The following is a 15741-nucleotide window of genomic DNA, read 5'->3' as shown; positions in this document are numbered from 1 at the left end:
CTTGTTATGTGATTGAAAAACTACTTTGAGCACATTTAAATGTGACACTGCCACCTGGTGGCATTGCCTGAAGTGTTACATTATATTTGGCTTCATTCAGATTAGCATATTACCACATTGCTTGTACTCTTTCTGCAGTATGTGTATTGTGCACAGCTATTGTTTTTGCCAAATTGTGCAGTATAGATCAAGGAACACTGTGTGCAACATTGTATCCCACAATGCAACGTGCTTGACATAACCTTCCATTTCCAGTGAGGCACATAAACCAGAAGTAATATCTTTTTATTGACTTATTTGTAAATCTGGCTGCATTTACAAATGAGTCAATTTTACTCATTTTCATTTACTCTCACCTCATGCCATTCCAAACATGTGTGCCTTTCTTCTACGGAACGCACACACACACACACACACACAAAAGGATATTTTAACATTTGTTTTTTTTTTGTTTTTTTTGGCCATACAATAAAAATTAATTGGCTTAAAGGTAGTCTTAAAAGTATTTTTAAGTATTTTAGCATTATTTTTATAATATATTGTATTATAGTTTTTATTATTATTTTGAATTAGCTTAATATTTTTTATATTTTTAGTTATTTAGTTATTAATTTATTTAAATTAAAAATGTTTTAGTTTATGATAACAGCATTGTTTGGACAATGTCATTTGTACCTCAATGTTCTTCAATGTTGTTCTTTTGTGTTCTGTGGAAGAGAGTCATACAGGTTTGGAAAGACAACATGAGGAAAGTTTAAACAATCCTTTTAATTTCAAAGATGATAGCAACAATGTAACATGCTAATATTTGAAGCATTTATTGTTGCATATTACTGTTTCACATACAATTTTTATTTAAAAACTGATATGTATTGAGTATATACTGTGTACTGTACGTAAGCGGTTCTACTCGACCTGCTCTGAGCGGTATTCGAACCAGCGTATCCAGTGTGGGAGGTGGGCACCCTAACAAGGACACTAAAGGCCGCAGCCTCAGGTAGTGAGGTTTACATGTACAGCTCTTACTGCCCTAAGTCCGTTACACTCACCCCCCAAACCTCACTCCCATCTGGGTCACGGCACCAAATTTAACCGGTCAAACTCAACCCACTCCGAGCGGGATTCGAACTGGTGTGGGAAGTGGGTGCACTAAGAAGTATGCTAAAGACCACAGCCACAAGCGTCGGTTGTTAACCTGCATCTTGAGGCCAGGGGAGTGAGGTTTACATGCACTGTTCTTACTGGTCTACTTCTGTTACACTCACCCCTCTAAATCTCACTCCCATCCGGGTCACGGCACCAAATGTAACCGGTCCTACTCAGTCCACTCCAAGTTGGATTCGAACTGGTGTGGGAGGCGGGTGCACTAACAAGAATGCTAAAGACCGCAGCCACAAGCGTCAGTTGTTAACCTGCATCTTGAGGCCAGGGGAGTGAGGTTTACATGCACTGTTCTTACTGGTCTACTTCCATTACACTCACCCCTCTAAACCTCACTCCCATCCGGGTCACGGCACCAAATGTAACCGGTCCTACTCAGTCCACTCCAAGTTGGATTCGAACTGGTGTGGGAGGCGGGTGCACTAAGAAGTATGCTAAAGACCGCAGCCACAAGCGTCAGTCGCTAGCATGCCTCTTGAGGCTAGGGGAGGGAGGTTTACATGCACAGCTCTTACTGCCCTACGTTCGTTACACTCACCCCTCTAAACCTCGCTCTCATCCGGGTCATGGCACCGAATGTAACCAGTCCTATTCGACCTGCTCTGAGCAGGATTCGAACTGGCGTGGGAGGCGGGCGCACTAACAAGGATGCTAAAGGCCGCAGCCGCTAGCGTCAGTCGCTAACATGCCTGTTGAGGCCAGGGGAGTGAGGTTTACATGCACAGCTCTTACTGCCCTATGTCCGTTACACTCACCCCTCTAAACCTCACTCCCATCCGGGCACCAAATGTAACCGGTCCTACTCAACCCACTCCGAGCGGGATTCGAACTGGTGTGGGAGACGGGTGCACTAAGAAGTATGCTAAAAACCGCAGCCACAAGCGTCAGTTGTTAACCTGCCTCTTGAGGCCAAGGGAGTGAGGTTTACATGCACAGCTCTTACTGCCTTACGTCTGTTACACTCACCAGTCTAAACCTCACTCCCATCCGGGTCATGGAACCAAATGTAAACGGTCCTACTCAACCCACTCCGAGCGGGATTCGAACTGGTGTGGGAGACGGGTGCACTAAGAAGTATGCTAAAAACCGCAGCCACAAGCGTCAGTTGTTAACCTGCCTCTTGAGGCCAGGGGAGTGAGGTTTACATGCACTGTTCTTACTGGCCTACTTCCGTTACACTCACCCCTCTAAACCTCACTCCCATCCGGGTCACGGCACCAAATGTAACAGGTCCTATTCGACCTGCTCTGAGCAGCATTCAAACCGGCGTGGGAGGTAGGCACACTAACCACCACTAGCGTCAGTTGCTAACATGCCTCTTGAGGCCAGGGGAGTGAGGGTTCCACACACAGCTCTTACTGGCCTACGTCCGTTACATCTACATGCAATAGTGTTCCATCCTAAACACCGTAGTTCTGAGAGCATTCAGAAAATATGATTATGATTTTTCTGAGATTTGTCCTTTAAATTTATAACATTATAAGAACTGGAAACACTCACCTTAAATATGAAAGGTGTAGTTTTTTCAGTGTTAAAATACTTTCTCCTATCTCAGTTTTATGTTTTAGATTTTCTCTAGGCTGATTCCTCTCAATGTAGCTCTGTGTCTCTGTGGTGTTTTCAAAACATTTTTCTGTTGTTTGAGAATTCCGACCTGCACAGCATAGCAACACTGGATCAACCAATTGTGTGAGTTTGGGGTGGAGCTATCTGTTTGTTCGACCAATGGCAGACAGGGCGAGTGTTTGGGTAACTTTTTTGAAAACAGTCAATATTTTTGTAGTTCCATTTGGTTCTGCAGAAGTTATTTCACCTGAACTTTAAGTGAACATGTATAAACCAGAACAGTTGATCTCAGGTCACGGATATGCGAGGTGGAAACTCTGCGCTGGCAGACAGCAGTTTGGTTTGGTTTCTGCTCTCAGTAGTGTCAACTGAAGCGCTGCGGTCAAATTCAAGTTTCGACCAAGTCTTGCTTCAGAGGGAAACATACCCCTTACCTTTAATCTCCCTTCTGAAGTCACACTGACTGGAAAGTGAAAGCATCAACCGCCAGGTCTCTGGTCATGCTACAGACTCTTCTGGCTTGGAAAATACTGCTTCCTGTTTTTCTCAGAGAGATCGGGGTTATGTGTGCTCTCACAATAGTGAGCTAAATATAAACAGCTTCCTTTTTACTTGTGTATAAAGACCAAAAGGTTAAAACATCAGTCACTTTATTCAGCTATAAACAATGATATAAACAGCTATATACAATGTTTTGTAAGTTTGGTACAGTATTTTAAAAGTCAAATACAGTTTCAAAACACAGTGTAACTTAAGGGATGCATTAGTAAATCACTCTGCGTGATGATGATTAATCAGATTAGTGTTGATACTGTGCATGAAGGTTATTAATTGGAGGAGTTTGCCTATTGAAAAGCTTTTTATGAGTTTGGCAGCATCTCTGCAATAGAAAAAGAATAAGGTTTTTATTATGCTGGGCTCTAATTTCAAGGCAGGCATGTTCAGACCTAGCCTGACTACGTCAGACTTCCTACTTCTGCTCAATTTCATTTCGCTTCTGTACTCAGTCTGATACAGCGTCAGAGCTTTGTGTTTGCCACCGGTCTGGAAACAGCCGGGCCAATCAACGAACAGAGGGCGGGCTGAGAGCCGTGACGTAGATGCTAAGCGCCGAGTTTTACATTGTAGGTTAGAGAAATCGAAAACCGAAACGACCGCGGAAATGGGAAACGAGACATGGGATGCAAACTTCGGGATGCATTAACTTCGCATAATCTGCAAAAGTCGTTTACAGCCATGTTCACTCCGGTATTTCGCTAACATCATCATGTGTTTACAACAGGTTTACAGTGGAAGTTCAATCATAGATTTGAGTTCGATGCATGATGTCTGTGCTTCGATGCGGCTGTACAGGCGGATAACATACGTCATAACTAAACGTATCTGATTGGCTTACGGGTAACCAATGATTTTAAACTTCAGACAAGCGTCCCCTAGCGAGAGAGAAAACACTTCTCTATTATGCCATTCCAGACTCTGTCTACGAAGCAAAGTGAAGTAGCAGAGTCTGGTATTACCAGGCTAGTTCAGACCAGCATCAAGATCTCTTTTTAGCTCTTTTATCATTACTGTAGGTAGTCCATTTATATTTGATTCTTTATTAATTATGAAAAGTTTATTAGGTAGACAATAAGGTATGAGATGTTACAGTATACTGTTATATATTTTTTTGCCTCCCACAGTGTGCAAGTAGTTCATTCTGATACACAGCCGTACTTGTTGTAGATCATTAGACGCAACACTGTAATTGGTGAATTGGAATCTGCACACATTATTAAAAATGCTGCTGTAATTAGAAAGTATTGCCTGTATTGGTTTAATTTTCTTACTTTCACCATTATACAACCATTCTTATGTCATGAAAATTATACTGAACATCAAATATACCACTGTGTGTGTCTCCTAAAGTGTGGACAACTCAGAAGATCCGGTTTATGAGAGTTTGGAGGAGTTCCATGTGTTTGTATTGGCCCATGTTCTGAGAAGACCTATCGTAGTGATAGCTGACACCATGCTCAGAGACTCCGGAGGGGAAGGTAAGATTCACAATCCAGCACAACTCGGTTCAACCACAGTTATTTTTCCAGCTAGAATATGTGTAGTTCTTTTATTCAGACCACTAGAGGGCTTCATAGCTTTTTCTTTTTAACCCTGTTTCAATAGAAAACAACTTTATTTTCTTGTGGAAAACCAATTAAAGCTGTTATCAAGAGTTATTAAATACCCGATAACTCAAATTTGTGCGACTGTAATTACATGCTTGGATGCTTTTAAAGGATTAGTATGCCCAGAAATTAAAATTCTGCCATCATTTACATTCCAAACCATGACTTTATTTCATGAAAAAAAAAAAAACAACAAAAAAAACAGACACCTGGTCAAGTCAACTTAATTTGTATAGTGCTTTATGCAATTGAAATTGTTTCAAATCAGCTTCACGATAATAAACAGTAAAATATACAGAATTAATGACGCAAACTTCATCAAATATGAGACAGATTCAAATTCTGCTGTAGAAAGATAATAGTCTCATTATTCACCTCAATTCATTGTTGATTCAATTCATTCATTATGAAACAAGTTAAATTCAGCAATAAAGCAGCTCTGCAGAAGACAATAGTGTCATTATTCAGCTCAATTCAGTTCAAGTTTTGTTCTCATATGATCAGATCAATAATATTGCTGAACATTAATTGTCCCCAACTAACCAAGACAAAAGCGACAAAGACAAGCAATAAAACTGCATCAGGTTCCATTAATTTACAAATTCATGTCAGACTGATTTGTTCAACTTGCTGTTTCAGTGTTCCAAAGATGATCCATGAAGCGGAAGATTGGCTTTATTTTAAAATATCTTTATTTTAAGAGAATTATTCCTTTAAGATTCAGTCCCACCAATGTCAAAGAAACATTGTAGTATGAATTTAGTCTTTGAATTGAAAATAGATACATACACAAATGAATTTCTACCATTTTTGTTGTGCTTACCTTGCAGCTTTTGCACCCATTCCCTTTGGAGGGCTGTACCTGCCACTGGAGGTTCCTCCCAACCGCTGTCACTGTTCCCCGCTGGTGCTGGCCTACGACCAGGCCCACTTCTCTGCCCTGGTGTCCATGGAACAGAGAGACCAGCAGAGAGAGCAAGGTAAACACCAAACCATCAAGCTGATTGAATTAAACAATGACATAATGAAATGATACAGCAGTGGTTATGTAGGTTTTTCTAATTGATATTAAAGGGGACCTATTATACAAAATTCACTTTTACATAGTGTTTGAACATAAATGTGTGTTGGCAGTGTGTGTACACAACCACCCTATAATGATAAAAATCCGCCCACTCCTTTTATTTTAAAGGGTTAGTTCACCCAAAAATGAAAATTCTGTCATTTATTACTCACCCTCATGCCATTCCACACCCGTAAGACCTTCATTATTATAGATATTTCTGTTGAAATCCGATGGCTCAGTGAGGCCTCCATAGCCAGCAATGACATTTCCTCTCTCAAGATCCATTAAGGTGCTAAAAACATATTTAAATCAGTTCATGTGAGTACAGTGGTTCAAATATTAATATTATAAAGCGACGAGAATATTTTTGGTGCACCAAAAAAACAAAATAACGACTTATTTAGTGATGGCCGATTTCAAAACAGGAACAGGAAGCTTCAGGAAGCTTTGGAACATAATGAATCAGGCTGTCGAATCATGATTCAGATCGTGTGTCAAACCGCCAAACTGCTGAAATCACGTGACTTTGGCGCTCCAAACCGCTGATTCGACACGCTGATTCATAACGCTCCGAAGCTTCCTGAAGCAGTGTTTTGAAATCAGCCATCACTATATAAGTCGTTATTTTGGTTTTTTTGGAGCACCAAAAATATTATTGAACCACTGTACTCACATGAACTGATTTAAATATGTTTTTAGTACCTTTATGGATCTTGAGAGAGGAAGTGTCATTGCTCCCTATGCAGGCCTCACGGAGCCATCGAATTTCAACAAAAATATCTTAATTTGCGTTCCGAAGATTAACGAAGGTCTCAGTGGCGTACCGCAAGTCTGTGAGGCCCCCCCGCAAAGAATGAGATGGGGCCCCTCCCACAAGCAGTGATGTCATGTGTTAAAATTTGTTGTGCACCTGAGTCCATCTGCCCCACAGTTTACAAAAACTGATTTAACAGTGGATCATGTGGTGAATTATCATTGCATTTATTCATTTGATGTTATTATCGAATAATATTATAGCCTAGCCTATGATAGGCCTATATAATGTTTAGTGATTTTGATATCGCAGACTAAAATACCGGCAGGAATAAATATTTAGGCTAATTTACTCATTAAATCCAAAGGAGCGCCAAGAGAACGGATAACAGCCGCAACAAGCCGCAACGAGCACTGCATGATTTCAGAAACAACACATTCCAGCGGATAGATCACCTCTTATTTAACACAGACCTACACATTTCTTATCAAATGGAGATGTTTCTTTCTTTTAGGTACAGTTATTCGCCGGGTTTAAATTAATTTTTGAGACGTTTCAGAAAGATTCTCGCAGAGAGACAGCTGAAAGCGCACCCTGTTTTTTATTTATTCTGTTTTACAAAAATAGCCTACAAGGTGTTGTTGTTATTGTGAGCGTAAATATAAAATAAAATACATTTTTTTAAAAAGTAGTCCATTTGTAGTCTTGCACTAATCTGTAGGCTATCGCCAAAAATGACGGAAGGCCTGTTTTAAGTTGATTCAGCTGTCATGAGGAAAAATCCATCAGAACGCGCCGGCGCTTTCGTCGGCCAGAGGGATAAAAATGTAGCCAATTTAGTTTCATATTTATATTTAAATATTGGGCTATAGCCTAATATTATTATTTTTTTTAAATGTCACCTATGTTGATTATGAAAAGTGAATAGCATGACGGATGCGCAATGTCGGGAGACATGCAGCGGGTCAGACATGAATTTGACCGTTTCATTAAGTTTTGTTTTATAGTAAGTCTTTCTTTAAAGTGAATTTCGTTTCGTAGAAATTATATCTTAATTTCAATCAATGTTTCATCAACCAATTGCCTATAATAAATAGGAAGAAAACCAAGAACGTCGGATGTGGAATGGATTGAAGTGCGTAACAAACGAATCCATGTTTCTGCGGCCTTTGAGAGCTGAAGCAATAGACGTCTTTCTGTTTTTATTAAATTTCTTTATTCTTTATTACTTAATTAATAAGATATTTTTGGTCTAACAATATATTTTAGCTGGTCTAAATTCTAAGTTAGACACTAGTTTGCGTATAGGCTATATAATGTTCCCTTCTAGACAAGCGCGTAAATTGCTGTTTCGGCCGCAAATTTTCAGTAATTTCGATCGGTGCATCAAATGATATAGGCCTAAACTAAATTCATGTAGTTACACTAAAAGAATAAAGAAATAACTAGACTTATTGGCTAGGCTACATTTGGAAAAGAACTTCAGACATTCCGGTAGCTGACCATTAGCAGTGCTGGCGATGGGGTAAATACGTTTGGGTAATATATAATAATATAAATAACAATAATAATGTCTCAGCAAAGACCGAACATATTTATTTGTCTCGGCACACATCCGCTAACAGTAACACAGCGCATCAAATCTTGCTGTACCTTGCAAACGGCAATGGGAACAACAGTGATGAATTTTTCCCCCTTTTGTGGTAATTTAGCACTATTTTCTATGATCTTCTGCTTGCATTTTTGGGCTTCAGTTGGATGCTTTATTTTCATCTTTAGTCAATTGAGTTCAGTTCTAAAAAAAAAAAAAAGCAAAGGCTATAAAGTAGTCTAGCCTAAATAGGTGAATCTACCACGCATCGCGGGGGCTGCGGGGGTGTCCCGTACGCCACTGGAAGGTCTTACAGGTGTGGAACAGCATGTGGGTGAGTAATTAATGACAGAAATTTCATTTTTGGGTGAACTAACCCTTTAAACTATACCTGTTCTATCTCCATGCAGCATATATTCTCTGGCTCTGTAGGCATAATTGTCAGGCTCCGATTCGAACATATAAGGCTAAACACCGCTACCGACAGTTACTGACATTTTCGGTGCGTGAGATTGTCCTGTTTTTATGTTGCTTGAGTTCTTGAAGCTCCACCTTCTTATTGAAAGGCTGCTAAGTAGATTAAATAGTGTTAAAAGTAAGTGAGAAAAACATATTTATAATCAGTTCTAGCATTGTTATGAAGTAAATACAAGCCACTTAGTCAATGCTGGGACAACAAAATGAATGCATCTGGAGAAAAAAACTATATTAATTTAACAATACTAATAATTGAATAACACTGTTTAATGTAATCTCAAAATGAATGCCAATTTCAAAACTAATGTTTTTTATATTGTACATTATAATGATGTGATGCCTAAATTCCCTTATAGCATTTAGTTTTTAGTGTTTTATTTTTAATATTTAGACAAATAATATAGAATATTACTATCATCTTTTTATTTGATAACGGCTTATTGACTTATTTTTAGTGCATCCCTAATATTTAATCTTTTGTATGTAATTTAATTTTGGATTTTTGTATCCCAATTTTTTGTATCCTTTATTTTTATTTATTTTTTTTTTTTTTTTGCATTTTGAGTAAAAATGTCTTATGTTAAAACCTCTAATGTTAAAAATCACAGCTAGTATTACTTCAGGTTCATTCATCACACCTGAAATAGAGCACATAAATGAAGCTGGTATTCCATGCATACTGTAAATTTGCATACTATGCACATTTTGTATACTACATACTGTAGTAGTAGTATGAAAAACACATTAGTATGCAATACTGAATGTGTGTGAACCTGAAGTCAGTGAGGTTTAATTATTTTGTTTGCTGATTCAAAAAGTAATTTTAGCAAAGAACTGACTTGAATCCATCTCATGCTGAATGAATAATGCAGACCTGAAATCGAATTACCTTTGATCAATTATTAAAAGCACATTTCGTAGACTCCAGTCGATCAGACACTGAGACAGAAAAAAATGAGGAACTATACTGTTTAATACTGTTTCAGACTCTCTCAGGGAGTCTGGCTCCCAGTTAAGGACATTATTAGCTGTCTGTCTGAATTAGAGCCTCCATTTTAGACCATTATGGTTTATCTTGTAATCTGTATAGTATAGTGTAATGTACACTATAATGTACCCCGCCCCCTCAGAAGTATGGACTGTACACTGCAGTGGTGCCAGTGTGAGGTAAAACAACACACAACAGGCTGATGTTGTCTAGGGCTGAATGGGAATGCAGGCAGAGATCTACTCATACTTATCTCTCTCTCTCTCTCTCTCTCTCTCTCAACCCCCATTTCACTGACACACTGAAGCTGTCATTACAGTACAAGCTGTTCTCTTGACACACACACACTCTTTCTCTCTCTCTCACACACACACACACACACACACACACACTGCAGTTCACAGTCAGGGCATTTGCCAGGCACAAACCCACACCAACTGCCAGGCACAAAGATGGTCAAAACCTTGCTTGTGCCATGAGACATTTGAACACTACCAAAAAATGAGTTAATAATGTAGGGGACACCGGGGCTAGTTGTCACATTTCAGTCACTATAACGTTTTGAGTCAAATCCAATTACACAAATGCAGCACTCTAGCAGTGGTTTCAGTTATTTAGTTCAAAACCCTTTAAATCAGAATATTCATTTGTGAATTTTAGTGAAAACTGACAAATTTGTAATGAGGGAAGTAGTCGCATGTGTTTAATTTCTTCTAACTTTATAGCAAAAAGCTATTTTCTATTAAATATGGCCAAAAGTCATATAATAGGCTGTTCCATGATGACAACTTTCCCCATAATGTGATAACATGCCCTTTAATAGAGTACTGGTTCCTTGACCAAAACCCAATTTAACCTTTGTAGTGCCATTTAGCCACATGTTAGCAACCGCCATTTTGTAAGACAAGTAAAAGCTTTAAAAAATGACAAGAGGGTTTTACTGATGTATTTTATGTTGTAGAATAAAACATGACAATATCTTGAGCTTGTGTTCACCACAGACCTTATTTCAAGCATACTTCAGAACGATAGAACCAGAAGTGCTAAAATGCTAACTTGTTTCTGGGTTTTGGCCTACAAAAATACTTGCAGCACTGAAAAATCGCTTTTTAGTAAACCTTGATTGGAAAAGATTGACTTCTAGCCCCCATATGGTAGTTTGCCAATTAATAACTCTGATTTGAACATATTTGATGAGGTTTTGTGCCTTAAAAATGGATACAGACAACATTGTCTGTAGTTTATGTAAATAACATGTCTGGGTGATGTTTTTTAAAAGAGAACGGATTGGTTGAGAGTTTATCCCACTAGATGGCGCTCTCTCCTTCTGTTAAATTTCCTCACACACCCTCACGTACCCGATGACCCCAAGAGCATGTGGTCGGTTTGAAGCAGCGGGTTGTTGACAGATTAGAGGCCTTTGCTGTAGTCCCATTTCTCCAGGATATGAATGACTGACTCCTCTGAAAATAAAAGAAAAACACCTTGCTCACTCCTGTCTGGAATACAGGAAATTGGTGGGTTGCCAATCGTTTTTTTTTTTTTATTATTATTCTTACTGGATATCATTTAACATTCATTCATATATTATATTATATTATATTGCAATTATTACATTTATAACTTTTAAAAAAAACACAATGGATTGAATAACTCAAGTAGTTTCCTCTTGCTTTAACAAGAGACCTGAGCTACTTTGTTTGAAAAAGTTTTGACAGATTAGAAACTTTCCTTTAAGAATGACCTAACAGCAAATTTATTTATTAATGAAATCCAGATGGGAAAGTCATTTTCAGTTTTGTATGGTGGAATTAAATTCCATCATCGAAGCTAGTATGAAAAATCACACAAAGTCTCATCCACACAAACTGACAGCATACACATACTATACCGTTTTCTTTCCTTAAATGGAAAATCCTTATATTTTACAATCTAAACATTTCAAAGTAACCCTAGTTGGGAATCACTGCTCGTCCTATGCAGTGAGGTGAAGGTGCGTTTGCCTCGGGTTCCCTCGGAGCCAAATTAGGTCAATTGATGCCGCGTGTCTGTAGACAGTTAGCGCCATGAGGCACCACATACACTTTACCACTCCTTTATACAAATCCACACACAACAGGGCATCTCCCTCTGACTCATTTCCCATGATTCTATTCTTACCCGATCTCTCTCTCTTTCTCTCTCCATCCCTAAAGAACCGCTTGGCCTCTGCCATTTAGGGCAGATCAGTCCAGGCCAACCCCTATATGTGGTTTAGGCCCTAATCTGCTCCTCCCAAACCCCTACCTCCCTTCTTCCACTTCCCGACAGAGAGTCTGTTTCTGTGTGGCTGCCTTGGTGGGTGATACCCCCCTCCTCCCGCCCCCCCGGATCTTCCGCTCGGGTCTGCCAGGGAGTGCCCGTCTGCCCAGTGTGTGTTCAGGTGCCAGCGGTTTCCCAAGAACACTGAGACTCTTTTGTGTGTGTGTGTGTGTTTGTGTGTGTGTGTGTGTGTGTGTGAGAGAGAGAGAGAGAGAAGAGAGTCAGAGTTGTGTGTCAAAGACCAAGTGACATTTTTCACATGAGTTTTGTGGCTTTTGTTGTTTGCTAGCTTTGAACATCTATATTTTAATCTACTTCTAAAAGTTCATAAAATAATTTGCATTTAGCAGATATGCACATTAAAAATCTACACTCTATGGGACCTATTATACAACCAGAGCAATGCGGCACCAGGCGCGACGCAAGTGTTTTTTGCTAGTTTCAGCCCGACGCAGTTATCATTTTCACGTCCTGCACCATGTTGTTTAAATAGCAAATGCATTTGCGCCCATTTGTGCGCCCATGGGCATGCTGGTCTGAAAACAAGGTGTGTTCAGGTGCATTGTTGGCGTGTTGCTATTTGGAGGCAACTGAAAATGACTGCGCCATTGACCAACTGAAACCTGGTCTAAAGTCAATGGCACAATATATTTGTTTTGTAATTTAAAGAGCGCGTTAGTAATAAGCGCTTATAGGTGGGTGCAGAATCTCTGCTACACTCTGCTTGTTACACACACAGGGCAGCACACAAACATGCCAAATATTAAAAATAAAAGGATTACAATGTAAAAGATTATTATTGTGTGCTTTGTTGGATTCCGGCTTTTCCTGTAGATGGTCTGCTCACGCGCATTAACCTTGCACACAAGCAGATCCGTTTCCTCGTTAGAGAAGTGTTTAGTTTTTCCGCTTGCAAATTCCGCCATGTAAATAGTGAATCCACCATGGCGCGAGTGCAACTGGCTTTTTAAACGGAAAGGGAGATGAGACTCTGATTGGTTTATTGCAAGTTACGCCCCCAAACAGACCCATTACTCATTAAGAGGGACAACCCTTTTAGGCTGCGCGCCGACCAATTTTCGCATCGTTAAACTAGCAAAAGTGGATTCGGACACGCCCTAAGCGCACTTGCGCCATGCGCTTTAGACCATGAGCTTAGATAGTTAAAAAATAGGGCCCTTTCTCTTCCAGAAAAGCAGAGCAAAAATTTGGATGACTCATTCTGCACTTGTGGGCGGGTCAATTTTTTTTGTCCAATCAAATTCTTTAGAATGAAAATTCAAGCATGCAGCAGTTCCTCTGTGCGTCATTACGTCACGTCCGTAAACAGAAAGGAAGGAGTCCCGTCCAGGCTCGTCAGTTTTATCACGTGAGGATGCTGCTGGTAACGGATCATTTATAGCCTTTTCTCACAGCAGCTGAAATAATTAAACTTATCATTTTGATGGCGGATTGTAATCCAGAAAGATCCAAATGACAATCATCAGTGACAACTGGAGATTCACCCGTAGTCAAAAGCAAAAGACTTTGGACTGTGGAGTGGCTACAGAAATTGAAATCTACAGGTAACGCTAATATACACATAGTCACGCAATGCTGTTGTTGTTAACATTAACAATTTGAGAACAATATAACAGTAATAATAATTTGCTCGGTTTGGCATGATCCGAGCTAAGCGATCGTTAGATTTAATCATCATTGACAGCACGATTTATTGTAGGCCTAATGCTTTTTTCCTCAGCTGGTCAGAACAAAAGTGGCAGAAATGTTACTTACTTGTTCAGATGATATTTTCCAGTGAAAATTTTTATATTGGTCATACTTTCAAGATGTAGAATCTGTGATTCTGAAGTTCAGTATCCACACTGGTGCGGTGACTGAAGGCAAGCATTAGATTCATCCGCGCTGACGAGCCGTGCCGAGGCACAACGCACGTACAGATAACTGTTCCGCATATGACTGCAATCGCAGGTTTCAAACAATAGATGGCGACAAAGAGGAAAAATCGCGGACTGCAGCTTTAAGATGTTTTAATGAAATCATCATTTGGTCGCTATAGAGATAGCAAAACCTTTCCCTATTCCTTATGGTTTGACATAAGCTAAAAGTATTAGTCAAGGAGAACAAAATGCGGTCATATACCTTTCATCCACTTTTCTCTTTTTCCACTCATAATCTTTCTTGAACCACAGGGTAATTGTTATATGTCATTGATTTTAAGCTGTTTTTGGCTTTAAGGTCCTTTATATTTTTTATTTTTTTGCTATAGAGGCACTTTTCCTGTGGGTTGCAGACATACTAAATGGTTTCCCTGTGACGTGCCATGCTAGTACTGCTTGAAAGCACCTTCATTTTTCTGTGGTTACACTTTATATGACACCAGTCAACCAATAGGAAACGTGTGTTGCTATTTTGAGACGCGCCTGTCCAGTTTTATGAAGACCTGTATTTTCTTTGGCGTTTGGCGGGCAGCTTTTAAAGTTTCATCTCGTAGGAATGAAAAACCTTCTTGTGCCATGACCAGCTCATGCCAAGCTTGGGTTAAAAACATCCAGATTCCTCACATCGCAATCAGCAGTAACCATCAGCAGACTTTCTGTATACAGTTTGCGTGTTTTTTGTGGCCATGGAAAATATGTAGGCAATCAGATACCCACTCATGTTTTTAGGATTCATGCTGAAGCTTTGTTTAGCTGCATGATTATTGTTTACAATGGCTGTAAAATACACAGCTGCGAACGAAACTCCTGAATTCACACCTCATCAAGCACAAGCACGGTTTGCGTGACTAAAGCAGACTAATTGTTTTCCTCAGTGGACACAACTGCAGTGATTGATATCACCCACCAGAGGGGGGAGAGTCAAGAAAACCACAACGATCCCACGAAATAATGCCTTGGGAGTCATTCTCAAAAGGATTATATCACACATGCAGCACATGACAGATATTCCCGCTCATAACTTTCCTCAGGCGGTGCCATGTCGTGCAGCCAGACCCACTCGGCATACATCAACCTCCCCCTCACACCAACAGAATAAACTCTGCATGTAATGCGCTTGTAATGTAGCATGTCAGACTCTATGAGCAATGTTGTCTGTCAACAACTTCTGTTTGTATTATAACGGCAGTGCTCAGTGAAAGACCTTATTTACAGTCTCGTAATCTTATGGTTACTTGTCCATTATCACTCGCTCCTGTTTATTCAGTCAGTTTATTTGGGTTTTAATAACAGACAGACGGCGTAGGGGTACCGAATACCAACAAATATTCCAGGAATCAATGACCCTCGTTTCTTGAGAGTGGCCCTCGACGTCACAGTTTTCGAGTGTATACGTTTGAGGTGGGTCAGTCAAGGACAGGTCTGCTTGACTGCCAGAAGGGATACAAAATACACTATGCTCCAGTCCCTCAGGGTAGAACTGGCAGTGGCAGTGTTTGGACCTGGAATAAGCCCAACTGGTAACAACAGTGCGAGCTGAAGCGTGTGAGTGTGTATGCTGGGCCAGAGAAAGGAGGACAGCTGCAGTGTAGGAGTCGGGACACAACCCCACATAGCTCCAGCGTTCACCGTCTGACCCCACTCTGGTGGGAAACTGTATCTGTGTGTGCAATGGGGAACACAATGAGGTACTTGTTGGTTAGCTTTATGTATGAGTGCATGCCCACGTGTA

General features: G+C 39.9%; 1 protein-coding gene across 2 annotated transcripts in view; it reads left to right on the top strand.

The window, feature by feature from the left end:
• otud7a (OTU deubiquitinase 7A) overlaps positions 1–15741 on the top strand; it is a 106831-nt gene that overhangs the window by 83023 nt on the left and 8067 nt on the right. For both annotated transcript variants that reach the window (XM_048157810.1, XM_048157811.1), the window contains exons 9-10: positions 4636–4763; positions 5723–5872. In XM_048157810.1, coding sequence (XP_048013767.1) covers positions 4636–4763; positions 5723–5872 — 278 coding nt within the window. The remainder of the gene's footprint in view (positions 1–4635; positions 4764–5722; positions 5873–15741) is intronic.

This window comes from Megalobrama amblycephala, linkage group LG15 (genome assembly GCF_018812025.1).
Source record: "Megalobrama amblycephala isolate DHTTF-2021 linkage group LG15, ASM1881202v1, whole genome shotgun sequence".
Lineage (NCBI taxonomy): Eukaryota > Metazoa > Chordata > Actinopteri > Cypriniformes > Xenocyprididae > Megalobrama > Megalobrama amblycephala.
The sequence above is the reverse complement of the archived record's forward strand: the minus strand, read 5'-3'. Positions and strand labels throughout refer to the sequence as shown.